Here is a 16469-nt window from a genome sequence, read left to right on the forward strand (position 1 = left end):
AGGGAGAGAGAGAGAGAGAGATAGGGAGAGGGGGAGATGGAGAGAGAGTTAGAGAGAGAGAGAGAGAGAGAGAGATAGAGTTAGAGAGGGAGAGAGAGAGAGAGAGATAGGGAGGGACTTTGTGTTTAAACAGTTTTGTTGTTTTAGCAGTAAGGGTGTAAATGAATAAGCTGTGCATATCTATCAGATCCACACTTATCAATGTTCCTACATGTTTTTTTTCTTACTGTCAGAATTTACTCTCATTTTTTCCCCAACTTATTCATCTAATCTTTATTTTACCCCATGCCTCGCAAAAACGCCCAATATTCAAATGTCAGCACAGACTGTTAGGGAGTTTCTTTTTCATTTCTGACTCGCAGTGCTCAGAGCTTGCAGAGTATCTGCTCTGATAAACATTTCTAGCCACCGATATCTGTCTGTGAATGTTTCAGCTGGATTCTTTGGACATTATTTATCGTACTGGAGTCTGGCAGTATATTTTATATATTACACACACATACTGTGTATGTGATATATATATATTTTTTTTTATTTGATATATTTTTATTTATATTTGTGCCCAAATGTTTGCATACTCCTTATAAATCTTAATACTGTTAACAAAATAAGAGCGATCATAAAACTCCCATGTTGTTGTTTATATAGTAATCTAATTATCTAATAATCTATTTCACATAACAGATGTTTACATATCGTCCTCAAGACAAGAAGATAACTGAATTCATAAAAATTACCCTGCTCAAAAGTTTACACATGCTTGATTATTAATACCATGTGTCCTTAATTGGTTGATCCATGACTGTTTTTATGTTTTGTGAGAGTTGACCATGAGTCCCTTGTTTGTCCTGAGCAGTAAAACTGCCCACTGTTATTCAGAAAAATCCTGCAAATTCTCTGCTTTTCCAGTATCTTCTACATTTTTTACCCCTTTCCAGTAGTGACTATATGATGTTGAGATCCATCTTTTCACACTGAGGGACTAGTATCACTGATGCTCGAGAAGGCAACACGATACATTAAGAGCCGGGGTTTTTCTTTTGTTTTTATCCAAATGAGAATCAGGAGTGGAAGTTCTTCAAAAAATAAAACTAAGTATTTGCTAGCATTTTAAACAGGACTATTTCTAGCAGATGTGCATGATATCAATATATATAATATAAGTGTATAACTCCAATTCCACATGGACATTCTCGTTGTGGACTAGCACCCTGTCCAGGGTGTACCCTGCCTTGTGCCCGATGCTCCCGGGGATAGGCTCCAGGTTCCTCGTGACCCTGAAAAGGAGTAAGCGGTAGAAGACGGATGGATTCTTGCTGTGGTTGCTGGGACTACGGTTGCTGCGATGGCCTTGGGACTGCAATTACCACATGCAGTTTTACACTCAGGTCTCCTTTAGTGAACAGTGGACTAGTTCAACAAACAGACTTCTTGTCTTCAGAATAGACTCTGTACATGAAATAAATTATGGGTTGTTGTTTTTTAAAATCGGGAAATGATGCCAGCCAATGAGTCTAAAATGTGGTTTATCTGCACAGTGATGTTATTGCAGCTGGGCGTTTGAAAGATGCAAAAAATAAATAAATAAATAAAAATTATTAAAAAAAGAAAAGATGATGCTAACAGTCACTCACTCAACTTGAAAGTGTTTCCTTCCTGGTCCTAACGTCTCATCATGACAATATCCGAGACGTACCGGTACAGACTTAATAGATTTATTCGACACAGTTCAGAGCGTTTGTGGGATGATTTTTTAAAGGGTAATGTATCATTTACATAATTAAGCAACCGCTGCAAGGTTGTGGTGAAATAATAGTTCATTTAAATTGAACAGATTGTCCTGTGTTATCATCCAGCTGGATGATCCAGCTATTAGTGGAGAGGAGAGAGTGATGTAGCCAATTCAGAGATGGGGATCATTAGGTGGCCATGATGGAGAAGGGCCAATGGGGGAATTTCACCTGGACACTATTTTACCATAAGTGTCCTGGGATTTTTTATGGCCACAGAGGACCTCAGTTTAACGTCTCATCTGAAAGACATTGCTGTTTTTATAGTATAGTGTCCCCTTCACTATACTGGAACATTGAGCCCCACACAGTACACAAGGCGAGTGCCCCCTGCTGGCCTCACTAATACCAAGTTCAGCAGCAACCTTAGTCTTCCCCAGGAGGTCTCCCATCCAGGTGCTGGCCACACTCAACCCTGTTTAGCATCAATGGGAAACCAGGTGAGAACTGCAGGGAGATACGGCTCTGGCAAAATTCTTTATCCATTCTTTTTTTTTTTTTTAGAGCTGCCTTTATGATATCGCCTTATGCTAGAAAAGATTTACATCATTATTTATGCTACATTCACGATGGACTACCTAAAATATTGTCCTTGTATTACATTAACCAGCATTATTAACAAAGCCACATAAGAAAAACAGCATTTTTGCCACATGTATCCATAAATGTAATCAGAACTGTGAACATTTAACATTGCTAAAGATTAACATAGTGAGAGTTTATTGGAAGGAGACGTTTATGGAAGGAGTGTTCAGTGTCAGTGCTTTGTAGCAGTCAGTGGTGAAACTGTAACTTGTTAAAAGTACTGATCCCAGTTTGATGTTTCTGTTCAGAAGATGAGAAAGGAGTCAGACACGGATGAGGGGGCAGATTCTGGGAGTGATAAAGACTTCCTGAGGCGGGGGGGGGGGGGGGGGGGTGTTCTGTCACAGATTCATCCAGCATACCGTCAACACCAGGTCCTTCAGCTCCACTTACCTGTTCACAATCACCTGAGTACTAACCTGCCACACCTGTATCACCCTAATCATGAACTATTCATAAGCACACTGATATCACATACTTGTTATCTGGTCTCATCAGGCTCTATGTGAGTAGCTACCATTCTGACTCCCTTCGTGGTTACCTCACGTACTAAGCGTTATTCGCCTCCTTTATCTCTGCCGTCCGCCGTTATCCAGTTTTCTCCACGCTTCATTCCGCAACAGAGCAAAGGACTTGTCAGTTAAGTGTGTTCTTCCATTTTTCTTCCAACTGCTGGTGCCATTCCCGCTCGGGCGGATAGCTATGAGGGACATTCTATGTTATATACTGTACACAAATTCACACTGTACACTGATATTACAGATCTTACTCACGCTCCCACTGTGCATCACCGCGCTTTGTCATTTGACAATAAAGTACCATGAGTGTATGAAGAGAAGAAGTTCACAGAGGCGGTGAAGCTCCTGCTCTCCCTCATGACAGCAAAGATCTCTCCACACAGCTTCTGGATGACTCTGCTCATAGACTCTCTGCCCTTACTGGAGCAAAAAAAGGTACGCACACGCACTCTACACTCAGCTTTATACACTTGTTTTCTCTGCAGTTGATGATGATGGGGTTGTGCACGTGTGCTGGGAAAATACTGGGAAAGTCAATCCTGGGTTTAAAGTGTGAACAGAAAACTGGATCAGATTATTTTGTTATGTGTATGAGAGTCTTATTCAAACTTTTACACATGCTCAATGTATTTGATATATTTTTTTTTTAAAAGAAAATGTTTAAAATAGCCAGAAACTGTTTAAAATAGCCAGTAAGCTTATTAAAAACTGCTGATGATTAGATGCCGGATTTGTAGGATTAACACCTTCTGGTAAACAATTATTGCTGTTGTAAGTTTTACACATAAATAGATTCAAAGAGTTTCTGTACAATTGTGTGTTTCAGACTTTGTGGAAACAGTTTGGGGAAGAAGCACATTGTGTGTCATGTGTTCATGACTGCGTGTGATGGGAATCAAACTTGAGCAGCTCTAATTATGATGATGATTCCTAACAGCTCAGGAACACCATGTCTGAGGATTTAAGATCTACACTATATTAAATACCAACTAAAGGACAGAGTGAGAAATGTGACTTGTGGTGAGTCTCCTAGGGGCTTCTTCACATAAACTCCTCAGATGCTAATCCTGTCAGGTGAGAATCCCACCAATGTCATGAAACTGTTCCTATCCATTTCAGCTCCGTCTTCCACTGACTGGCTTCAGCTGGAGTCCGTGTGGTTTTTCACCTGCTGTTCCAAATAATCCCTCAGGTTTTCATTGGGATTGAGGAAATGTTGCCCAGGGATCACAGGTTGTTCTACTCGGTACAGAGATGTGTGTAGTCTAGTAAAATCTAAAAGACAGATATCTGAATTAATAACCAAAATCTAGACTGTGGTACTTCATGATCAACAGCATGTAAACATCTCTGCTGCAAGGAAAACATTATCATCTCCTGTTCACAATCATTCAACATTCCTTCATTCTTATATAATGTACAAAATAATGCTGTCAGTCTTTTAATTTGTTTCAGTGTTTATCTAAAAATATATAATTACTCACCTCAGTGTCTGTAGTTTGGATTGTTTATCATTCTTCAGAGCAGAGAGACTCTTCACTCCTAAGTCTCCTATTTCATTCCCAGACACATTCAGTTCTATCAGGTATGAGGGGTTTGATCTCAGAGCTGAAGCCAGAGCAGCACAGCCTTCACCTGAGACACCACAATCACACAACCTGTAGAAACACAATGACACACTCTTCACTCTCTCAGTTTATGGGACATCAAGACATACTATGTGCATCTTGAAATGACTGAGTGAGTGAGTGTGTGTGCGAGAGAGAGAGAGAGTGGGAGGGAGGGAGAGAGAGAGAGAGAGAGAGAGAGAGAGAGACTGTGAATGTTTAAATGGTTGTACAGACAAGAACAAGTCTGACTGTTTTATTTATGCAGAATGTGTTTGTCTGTTATTTTACACACATTCCAGTGACTTGAAAGAACATTAGACCCTGTTTTATTATCAAAGTGAAATCATTTTAAAAATCACTCATTATTTTTGATGAAACACTTAATGTTTTGATATATTTTTAATGCATTTTAGTGCAGTGTGTGTATGTGTGTGTGTGTGTGTGTGTTTTCGTTACTGAGGAAAACTGCATAAGCTTAATACTGCTTGTTTATTCAGTGCTTCTGTAACACAGATCTGGCAACCCGGTTCATAGCAGCTAGACACAGAGGTACTGAAAGAATCCTCACTAACAGAACAAAATTTCCACTTTAAGAATTTCACCCTGCATCACACACAGTGTATTTAGTTTGTGTCTGAGCTGCAGTTTGTGTGATTAGTTACAGTGTTGTAGTAAATTTCACAGTAATTTTAGACACATTGCAGTCGCATCAAGTCACGTTTTGTGCTGCAGCTTCTCACATACGTACATCCGACCCAAAGACTCTGTGACAGATCATCAGTGTGCAGTGAAAAGAAACAATCTTCCTCCTCAGGACATTGATGATGAACCTAAAACCTCTGCTTCAGTCTCACTATTAGAGAATGTGTCTTACTGAGGAGCAGGTCATGTGACTCTCAGAGAGATGATCTTACCTCAGTATCTCCAGTTTACAGAGAGGATTCTGCAGTCCAGCAGAGAGACACTTCACTCCTGAGTCTCCTAGTTTATTCAGAGACAGATCCAGTTCTCTCAGGTGTGAGGGGTTTGATCTCAGAGCTGAAGTCAGAGCAGCACAGCGTTCACCCGAGATATCACAATTGGACATCCTGCAGAGACACAATGACACTCTCTTCATCAACACATTTTCATTACTTTAAAGATGATGTGTGGGATTTTATTATTCAGAATGACATGAGGATTTAATATCATCTGTTTATTCTAATTAACAATGTGCCTCATTTATAAAACTGGATATGAACGGGTTTGTGTGTAAATCGTTTGTACGAGCGTTTACACAAGAAATTTGGTATTCATGAAAATCCTGTTCATTCGTATTCTACTCGTGCTCCTGAGTGTGTGTACATTTATACATAAGAAGAAGTCTTTATTTATCACATATACATTACAGCACAGTCAAATTCTTTTCTTCACATTTCCCAGCTTGTGAGGAAGTTGGAGTCAGAGTGAAGGATCAGACATGATACAGTGCCCCTGGAGCAGATAGGGTTAAGGGCCTTGCTCAAGGGCCCAACCTTCTGATCAGTAACCCATGGATTACTGCAATTTTACATCTAGAATATTCTGTTGAGTTTAAATTGTTTATTTTTAACATGTTGAACAGCATTTAGCAGACTCCTTTATCCAGAACACCTTTTAAGCTGCATTTAGGCTGCAGGTCTTGACGACCCGCTTACATCTTCTTTAAAAAGTGACCCAGATCCAATATCTGCATTTACACTATACACTTCGTGAAACAATCCGAGGTAGACGTCATCGGAAGCTTTGGCCGAAAAGAAAGTAAAAATAGCGCAATTTGTAACGGACGCAGACGAAAATATAATACAAGCTTTTGTTTTCCGCACCATATTTAAAAGTCAGCAAAACACCGGACTATTAAGCAGAGAAAAAAAAGAAGAGAAACATAAATTAAGACAAATAAAACTAATCATTAAAACGAGTACGAAGAAAATCAGACTTTCAGAGACTTTTGTAAATCCGGTGGAAAATTCGAGCTGGGTTTGACTCACGCAAACATTTACACACAACTTTACTAAAAGATCAATAAATGACCCCCAAAGTCATTAAAATAATACTTTGGGTGTTGATAGGTCTAAAGGAGTGAAGACAACTGGAGAGGTTAGAGAACAACTGTGAAATATGGTGGAAGGTCGTCAGTGGTCTGTGTTCCCCAGAGGGAAAAAAGTAAGTGTGAGACTCATAAATTTACAGTGAAGTCCATTGGGCTGCTTCTATAAAGCAGATCTGGCAACCCTCTTCATAGTGACTCCATTTTAATTAAAAATCAAATGTTTAATAATTTTTTTACCGTTTCAGTTCTATAACATTAACTTCTCATTTTAATTTATAAATTCTATATTTTGAGATCATCTTCACCATTTCCCTGCTGCATTTAAACCCTGCATCACACACAGTGTATTTAGTTTGTGTCGGAGCTGCAGGTTGTGTGATTAGTTACAGTGTTGTTGCAAATTTCACAGTAATTTTAGACACATTGCAGTCGCATCAAGTCACGTTTTGTGCTGCAGCTTCTCACATACGTACATCTGACTCAAAGACTCTGTGACAGATCGTCAGTGTGCAGTGAAAAGAAACAATCTTCCTCCTCAGGACATTGATGATGAACCTAAAACCTCTGCTTCAGTCTCACTATTAGAGAATGTGTCTTACTGAGGAGCAGGTCATGTGACTCTCAGAGAGATGATCTTACGTCAGTTTCTCCAGTTTACAGAGAGGATTCTCCAGTACAGCAGAGAGACTCTTCACTCCTGAGTCTCCTAGTTTATTCACAGACAGATTCAGTTCTCTCAGGTGTGAGGGGTTTGATCTCAGAGCTGAAGTCAGAGCAGCACAGCCTTCAACCGAGACACCACACTTACACAACCTGCAGAGACACAATGAGACAGTCTTCATCAACACATTTTCATTATATTATTCAGAAGTTTTTATTTATCACATATACATTACAGCACAGTGAAATTCTTTTCTTCACATTTCCCAGCTTTTGAGGAAGTTGGAGTCAGAGCGCAGGATCAGACATGATACAGCGCCCCTGGAGCAGATAGGGTTAAGGGCCTAGCTCAAGGGCCCAACCTTCTGACCAGTAACCCATAGCCTTAATGGTGAGCCACCACTGCCCCAGACTAAATAATGTAGACACTGACTTGATCAACTTCAAATCATAGAATTTGCATGGATTACTGTAATATTATACCTGGAATATCCTGTTGAGTTTAAATAGTTTATTTTTAAAATGTTTACAGCGTTTAGCAGACTCCTTTATCCAGAGCGACTTATAGAAGTGTTTGAGTTTCTATCAAAAACACATCCTCATGCTAGTTCACTAGATCAGGGACTAAGAGCACCACTGAGAACATTTGTGGAAACCAGATGTGTTATATTATTGGAGTTTATTAAAGAATATAAAAAGTGAGCCAATACAAACCTATAAATTAAAACAAATAAAACTAATCATTAAAGCGAGTTCGAAGAAAAGCTGCAGTTTGTGTGATTAGTTACAATGTTGTAGTAAATTTCACAGTAATTTCAGACACATTGCAGTCGCATCAAGTCACGTTTTGTGCTGCAGCTTCTCGCATACGTACATCTGACCCAAAGACTCTGTGACAGATCATCAGTGTGCAGTGAAAAGAAACAATCTTCCTCCTCAGGACATTGATGATGAACCTAAAACCTCTGCTTCAGTCTCACTATTAGAGAATGTGTCTTACTGAGGAGCAGGTCATGTGACTCTCAGAGAGATGATCTTACTTCAGTATCTCCAGTTTACAGTGAGGATTCTCCAGTACAGCAGAGAGACTCTTCACTCCTGAGTCTCCTAGTTTATTCACAGACAGATTGAGTTCTCTCAGGTGTGAGGGGTTTGATCTCAGAGCTGAAGTCAGAGCAGCACAGCCTTCATCTGAGACATCACAATCTTCCAACCTGCAGAGACACAATCAGTGCGTTTACATGGACAACAATAATCCACTCTTAACCCGATTAAGACCATACTCTAATTAAGAAACTACCATGTAAACAGCAATTTTTAATTACCTTGATCTGATTAAGGTCATACTCGAGGTAAGCAATAATCGAATTAAGACAGGTGGAGTATTCCTGTTTTAGTCGCATTATCGACGTGCATTACAGACATGTAAACACCTTAATCACAATATGAACGCTGTGCGAGTTTTCACCGCAGTTTGCGACAGGACACGATCACACACGGCAGTGCTCAACATTTTACGGCGAACAAAAGAGTACGGCTGTGTCCCAAACCGCATACTTGCCTACTATAGGCCTGTAGTGGGGAAAAATACATGTATCTCAGCAATTATATAGACAGTAAGTATGCGGTTTGTGACGCAACACACAGCTACAAGCAGTTGTCTATTTGCACGTACAGCATGACAAATTATCAACTGCACTTCAAGCGTTCGTAAAATTAAAAATGAAACACCCAAAACTGTATACGGTACCATAACGAAGAGGAGCCGTATGTTAATACGTGAGATTCTGGAGGGACGTCGGACGGCGTGTCGCGGTGACGTAATGACACGGGCTGTTAATCTAATTATATTCTAGAACATGTAAAACGGGAACATGACTGGAGTATTCTAAAAGCGACTCATGTAAACACCTTAATCACATTATTATCTTATTCAGAGTAAGGCCAATAATTAGACTACTGCTGTCCATGTAAACGGTGAGAGAGACACATTCATCAACACATTTTCATCACATTAAAGATGATGTGTGGGATTTTATTATTCAGAATGACATGAGGATTTAATATCATCTGTTTATTCTAATTAACAATGTGCCTCATTTATAAAACTGGATATGAACGGGTTTGTGTGTAAATCGTTTGTACGAGCGTTTACACAAGAAATTTGGTGTTCATGAAAAGCCTGTTCATTCGTATTCTACTCGTGCTCCTGAGTGTGTGTACATTTATACATAAGAAGAAGTCTTTATTTATCACATATACATTACAGCACAGTCAAATTCTTTTCTTCACATTTCCCAGCTTGAGCCCCAGACTAACGAATGTAAACCTTGACTTGATCGACTTCAAATCATATCATTTGCATGGATTAATGAAAATGTATAAACTATATATTGTAATTTTATATAATATCCAGTTGAGTTTAAATAGTTTATTTTTAACATGTTTACAGCGTTTAGCAGACTCCTTTATCCAGAGAGACTTATAGAAGTTCTTTGGAGTTTCTATCAAAAACACATCCTCATGCTAGTTCACTAGATCAGGGACTAAGAGCACCAGAGAACATTTATGAAAAGTAGTTACATAATTACAACGTGAAAGAAGTCTGTTTGGAATCTTTCCAAATTTATTACAAAGAAAAAAAGCACATTTACATAAGAAATCACAGCCTTTGTCATGACACTCAAAATTGAGCTCAGGTGCATCCTGTTTCCACTGATCATCCTTGATGTTTCTACAACTTGACTGGAGTCCACCTGTGGTAAATTCAGTTAATTGGACATGATTTGGAAAGGCACACACCTGTCTATATAAGGTCCCACAGTTAACAATGCATGTCAGAGCACAAACCAAGCCATGAAGTCCACCAACTGTCCGTAGACCTCTGAGACAGGGTTGTATCGAGGAACAGATCTAGGGAAGGGTACAGAAACATTTCTGCAACATTGAAGGTCCCAATGATCACAGTGGCGTCCATCATCCATAAATGGAAGTAGTCTAGAACCAGCAGGACTCTTCCTAGAGCTGGCCACCAAGGCCAAACTAAGCGATCAGCGGAGAAGGGCTTTAGTCAGAGAGGTGACCAAAAACCCAATGGTCACTCTGACAGAGCTTCAGCGTGTCTCTATGGAGAGAGGAGAACCTTCCAGAAGAACAACCATCTCTGCAGAACTCCATCAATTAGGCCTGTGTGGTAGAGTGGCCAGACGGAAGCCACTCCTCAGTAAAAGGCACATGACAGCCCGCCTGGAGTTTGCCAAAAGGCACCTGAAGGACTCTCAATACCATCCCTACAGTGAAGCATGGTAGTGGCAGCATCATGCTGTGGAGATGTTTTTCAGCTGCAGGAACTGGGAGACTAGTCAGGATTGAGGAAAAGATGAATACAGCAATGTACAGAGACATCCTTGATGAAAACCTGCTCCAGAGCGCTCTGGACCTCAGACTGGGGCGAAGGTTCATCTTCCAACAGGACAACGACCCTAAGCACACAACTAAGATAACAAAGGAGTGGCTACAGGACAACTCTGTGAATGTCCTTGAGTGGCCCAGCCAGAGCCCAGACGAACCTGATTGAACATCTCTGGAGAGTTCTGAAAATGGCTGTGCACCGACGCTCCCCATCCAACCTGATGGAGCTTGAGAGGTCCTGCAAAGAAGAATGGGAGAAACTGCCCAAAAATGGGTGTGCCAAGCTTGTAGCATCATACTCAAAAAGACTTGAGGCTGTAATTGGTGCCAAAAGTGTTTCAACAAAGTATTGAGCAAAGGCTGTGAATACTTATGTACATGTGCTTTTTTTTGTTTTTTATTTTTAATAAATTTGCAAAGACTTCAAACCAACTTCTTTCACGTTGTCATTATGGGGTATTGTTTGTAGAATTTTGAGGAAAATAATGAATTTAATCAATTTAGAATAAGGCTGTAACATAACAAAATGTGGGAAAAGTGAAGCGCTGTGAATACTTTCCGGATGCACTGTACGTACATCTGTCCCAAAGACTCTGCGACAGATCATCAGTGTGCAGTGAAAAGAAACAATCCTCCTTCTCAGGACATTGATGATGAACCTAAAACCTCTGCTTCAGTCTCACTATTAGAGAATGTGTCTTACTGAGGAGCAGGTCATGTGACTCTCAGAGAGATGATCTTACCACAGTATCTCCAGTTTACAGAGAGGATTCTCCAGTACAGCAGAGAGACTCTTCACTCCTGAGTCTCCTAGTTTATTCCTAGACAGATCCAGTTCTCTCAGGTGTGAGGGGTTTGATCTCAGAGCTGAAGTCAGAGCAGCACAGCCTTCACCTGAGATATCACAATACTCCAACCTGCAGAGACACAACGACACACTCTTCATCAACACATTTTCATTACTTTAAAGATGATGTGTGGGATTTTATTATTCATAATGACATGAGGATTTAATATCATCTGTTTATTCTAATTAACAATGTGCCTCATTTATAAAACTGGATATGAACGGGTTTGTGTGTAAATCGTTTGTACGAGCGTTTACACAAGAAATTTGGTATTTTGCCTTAACTTATAATTTGCATGGATTACTGTAATTCTATATCTTGAATATCCTGTTGACTTTAAATTGCTTATTTTTAACATGTTTACAGTGTTTAGCAGACTCCTTTATCCAGAGTGACTTTATGGCTGCGTTTACGCTGCAGGTCTTGACGACCCGCTTACATCTTCTTTTAAAAGTGACCCATATACAATATCTGCATTTACACTATACACTCCGTGAAACAACCCGAGGTAGCCGTCACCGGAAGCTTTGGCCGAAAAGGAAGTAAAAATGGTGCAATTTGCAACGGACGCAGACGAAAATATAATACAAGCTTTTGTTTTCCGCACCATATTTAAAGATCAGAAAAACACCGGTCTCTTAAGCAGAGAAAAACGTAGAGAGCCCTTGTTGAGAGTTGTGTTTTCACGGTTGGTGTCCACCTGAGTTGACGTCATTCTCCACTGTCGCTTTTTCAATGACGTTCAACTCGCATCGTCAGGGGAATATCCGATCTGTCGGATTACACGGCAGACGCAAATGCACGTATCCGACTCATATCAGATTTATTTCCTCGTATGAATGAGGCCTGAAACGGATCTGAGAATACTGGAATCCATGTGCTTTTTTCCTGCTTACACGTTCATGGGTCATATCCGATCTGTGATGCATGGGAGGAAAAAATCGGAATTGGAGACACTTGAAGCATGTAGTGTAAATGCAGCCATAGAAGTTCTTTGGAGTTTCTATCAAAAACACATCCTCATGCTAGTTCACTAGATGACTAAGGACTAAGAGCACCACTGAGAACATTTGTGAAAACCAGATGTTTCACATTAATGGAATTTATTTTAAAATATTTTAAAAGTGAGCCAATATAAACCCATAAATTAAGACAAATAAAACTAATCATTAAAGCGAGTACGAAGAAAACCAGACTTTCAGAGACTTTTGTAAATCCGGTGGAAAATGTGAGTTGGGTTTGACTCACGCAAACATTTACACACAACTTTACTAAAAGATTGATAAATGACCCCCAAAGTCATTAAAATAATACTTTGGGTGTTGATAGGTCTAAAGGAGTGAAAACAACTGGAGAAGTTAGAGAACAACTGTGAAAGATGGTGGAAGGTCGTCAGTGGTCTGTGTTCCCCAGAGGGAAAAAAGTAAGTAAGTGTGAGACTGATAAATTTACAGTGAAGTCCATTGGGATGATTCTGTAAAGCAGATCTGGCAACCCTTTTCATAATAACTCCATTTTTATTTAAAAATCAAATGTTAAATAAGTTTTTTACCTTTTCAGTTCTGACATTAACTTCTCATTTTAATTTATAAATTCTATATTTTGAGATCATTTGCACCGTTTCCCTGCTGCATTTAAACCCTGCATCACACACAGTGTATTTAGTTTGTGTCTGAGCTGCAGTTTGTGTGATTAGTTACAATGTTGTAGTAAAGTTCACAGTAATTTTACACACTTTGCAGTCGCATCAAGTCACGTTTTGTGCTGCAGCTTCTCACATACGTACATCTGACCCAAAGACTCTGTGACAGATCATCAGTGTGCAGTGAAAAGAAACAATCTTCCTCCTCAGGACATTGATGATGAACCTAAAACCTCTGCTTCAGTCTCACTATTAGAGAATGTGTCTTACTGAGGAGCAGGTCATGTGACTCTCAGAGAGATGATCTTACTTTAGTTTCTCCAGTTTACAGAGAGGATTCTCCAGTACAGCAGAGAGACTTTTCACTCCTGAGTCTCCTAGATTATTCCAGGACAGATCCAGTTCTCTCAGGTGTGAGGGGTTTGATCTCAGAGCTGAAGTCAGAGCAGCACAGCGTTCATCTGAGATATCACACCTACTCAGCCTGCAGAGACACAATGACACACTCTTCATCAACACATTTTTATTTTGATTTAAAGCGTACTGTAAAGATGATGTGTCTGTTGTGCTGGACTGTCTCCCTTCTCTTGTCCAATCACAAGATATTATTAATACTGAACAATTATGGTATAAAACTATAGATGGTTTATGTTAAAAGTAATGAATCATGTTTTTTTTTTAACTCTGTTTAAATGTATTTTATACACATATCTAAGTGCATTTATTACTTTACTGCACAAGTGATATGTTTAATGACTAATATATTTGTTCTGTATGTTGTACTGATTTAACTGAAAAAACAGAACTGTACACAACTATTAACTGCAGCTTTTAGTGAGTACTGTGTCTCTCAGAGAGATGATCTTACTTCAGATTTTTTACTTTACACTGAGGATTCTCCAGTAGAGCAGAGAGACGCTTCACTCCTGAGTCTCCTAGATCACTCCCAGTCAGATCCAGTGTATCCACAGTCAGATGCAGTTCTCTCAGATTGGAGGTTTCTGAGCTGAGCACTGAGTCCAGAGCTGACCAACCACTGTATTGAATTGTATCACACCTGATACTGAAGGAAATAATACATAATGAACTAACAGTAATGCAAATTATCAAACAAGTCCTCAAAGCTTTCACTGCAACTTCTCAGTTTCAAAAGCACAAACATCAGTTAGACAAAAGTCCCACACAGTCAGAGCTGTTCAGATTCGGCTTGGTGGGAGTTTTCAGCTGCGTACATCATCACACACACATTGTATAAACATGGAGTATAAGATCCGGGACACCGAATGGGAAAGCAAGAGTCTGATCTAAAATGTTATTAATAGGAGAAAAGAAAGAGTCTAAAGTGTCATGAAGAGTTAGATTGATCTGAACAGCTAAGACATTTGATTTGTTCTCTTAACACTGTAACAGTAGAACAGTTCTATTCAGATTTACTTACATTGCTTTTCTGGATGCTGCAATCACAGGCATCACCTTCTCAAGAATCCAATCTGTTATTTTATCTGTAGAGATATATTTACTCAGGTCAAATTCCTCCAGTTCCTCTGCTGATGTCAGTAAGACAAACACCAGAGCAGACCACTGTGAAGAAGAGAGTTCACTTTGTGTTCCAGATTTCAGGTAGCGTTGGATTTCCTCCACTAGAGAATTGTCCCCCAGTTCATTCAGACAGTGGAACAGATTGATGGATTTCTCTGTAGGGGTATCTCCACTGATCTTCTCCTTGATGTACTGTACTGTGTCCCCCTTTCCTGTCTGGGAGCTACTTTCTGTATGTGTTAGTAAGGAATGTAAGAGGTTCTGATTGGACTCCAGTGAGAGACCCAGAAGAAAACGAAGGAAAAGATCTAGATTTCCGGTCTCACTGTATAAGGCCTGATTTACAGCACTCTTGAGGACATCTGAAATTGTCTTAAAGACCCGACTCTGTTCAAGAACATTTCTCTTTTCCTTCATGAATGTCAGGTGCACATACAGAGCTGCGAGATGCTCCTGAATGCTCAGATGAACAAAGCAGTACACTTTACTCTGGTGAAGTCCAAACTCTTCTCTGAAGATCTGAGTACACACACCTGAGTACACTGCTGCTTCTCTCACATCAATGCCACACTCTCTCAGGTCTTCCTCATAGAAGATCAGGTTGCCTTTCATCAGCTGCTGAAAAGCCAGGTGTCCCAGTTTGAGAAGCATTTCTTCATCACTCTCCTGCTTCTTCGAGTACTTTTCTCTTATGATGTTTGTCTGAATGATGAGGAAGTGTGTGTACATTTGAGTCAGAGTCTTGGGCATCTCTCCACTCTCTGCTTCATCCAACATTCTCTCTAGAACAGTGGCTGAAATCCAGCAGAAGACTGGGATGTGGCACATGATGTAGAGGCTTCTTAATGACTTCAGGTGTGTGATGATGTTATTGGCCAGGCTCTGATCACTGATCCTCTTCCTGAAGTACTCCTCCTTCTGTGGGTCATTGAACCCTCGTACCTCTGTGACTCGATGGACACACTCAGAGGGGATTTGATCAGCTGCTGCTGGTCGGGAGGTGATCCAGATGAGAGCAGAGGGAAGCAGATTCCCTTTGATCAGGTTTATCAGCAGCACATGCACTGATGCTGATTCAGTTACATCACACACTCTCTCTGTGTTCTGGAAATCCAGAGGAAAACGATACTCGTCCAATCCGTCAAAAATGAACAGAACCTTTTCCAAACTGGACATTTCTGTTTCTTTTGTCTCCTTAAAACAGACATGAAGGAGATCCATCAGACTCAGTTTATGGTCCTTCATCAAATTCAGCTCTCTGAAAGGAAGTGGAAACATGAGCTGGACGTCCTGATTTGCTTTCCCTTCAGCCCAGTCCAGAATGAACTTCTGCACAGAAACTGTTTTTCCGATGCCAGCGACTCCCTTTGTCAGCACAGTTCTGATGGGTTTGTCTTGATCAGATAAGGGCTTAAAGATGTCATTGCATTTGATTGGTGTTTCCGCTGTTGTTGTTCTCCTGGATGCTGCCTCGATCTGTCTCACCTCATGTTCTTTATTGACGTCTCCACTGTCTCCCTCTGTGATGTAGAGCTCTGTGTAGATCTCATTCAGGAGTGTTCGGTTTTCCAGGTTTATCATCACTCCATTTAAACACTGAAACTTCTTCACCAGATTTAATTTGAACATTTTCTGGAATTCATTTACAGCAGCAGGTTCCGGGTCGTGTCTGTGACAGGGTGAAGAAGGAAGACATGGTGAGACATGGGGTCTAATTATTAGAGTTTAAGATCACACTTTTTTCTGACTGTTACCACAGATAACCATTCTTTATGATGTTCTCACTGTGTATTTG

At 40.1% G+C, this 16469-nt stretch overlaps 1 protein-coding gene across 1 annotated transcript in view; it reads right to left on the reverse strand.

The window, feature by feature from the left end:
* Window positions 1-526: 526 nt before the first annotated feature.
* The window catches only part of LOC128615530 (NACHT, LRR and PYD domains-containing protein 12-like), a 63982-nt gene continuing 48039 nt past the window's right edge, over window positions 527-16469 (reverse strand). The window contains exons 7-15 of the mRNA XM_053637704.1: window positions 14574-16343; window positions 14004-14198; window positions 13446-13619; window positions 11389-11562; window positions 8275-8448; window positions 7214-7387; window positions 5418-5591; window positions 4378-4551; window positions 527-4168 (exon numbers count right to left, since the gene is read on the reverse strand). Of these exons, the coding sequence (XP_053493679.1) occupies window positions 4159-4168; window positions 4378-4551; window positions 5418-5591; window positions 7214-7387; window positions 8275-8448; window positions 11389-11562; window positions 13446-13619; window positions 14004-14198; window positions 14574-16343 (3019 nt within the window). The 3' untranslated portion in view covers window positions 527-4158. The remainder of the gene's footprint in view (window positions 4169-4377; window positions 4552-5417; window positions 5592-7213; window positions 7388-8274; window positions 8449-11388; window positions 11563-13445; window positions 13620-14003; window positions 14199-14573; window positions 16344-16469) is intronic.

This window comes from Ictalurus furcatus, chromosome 12, assembly GCF_023375685.1.
Source record: "Ictalurus furcatus strain D&B chromosome 12, Billie_1.0, whole genome shotgun sequence".
Classification (NCBI taxonomy): domain Eukaryota; kingdom Metazoa; phylum Chordata; class Actinopteri; order Siluriformes; family Ictaluridae; genus Ictalurus; species Ictalurus furcatus.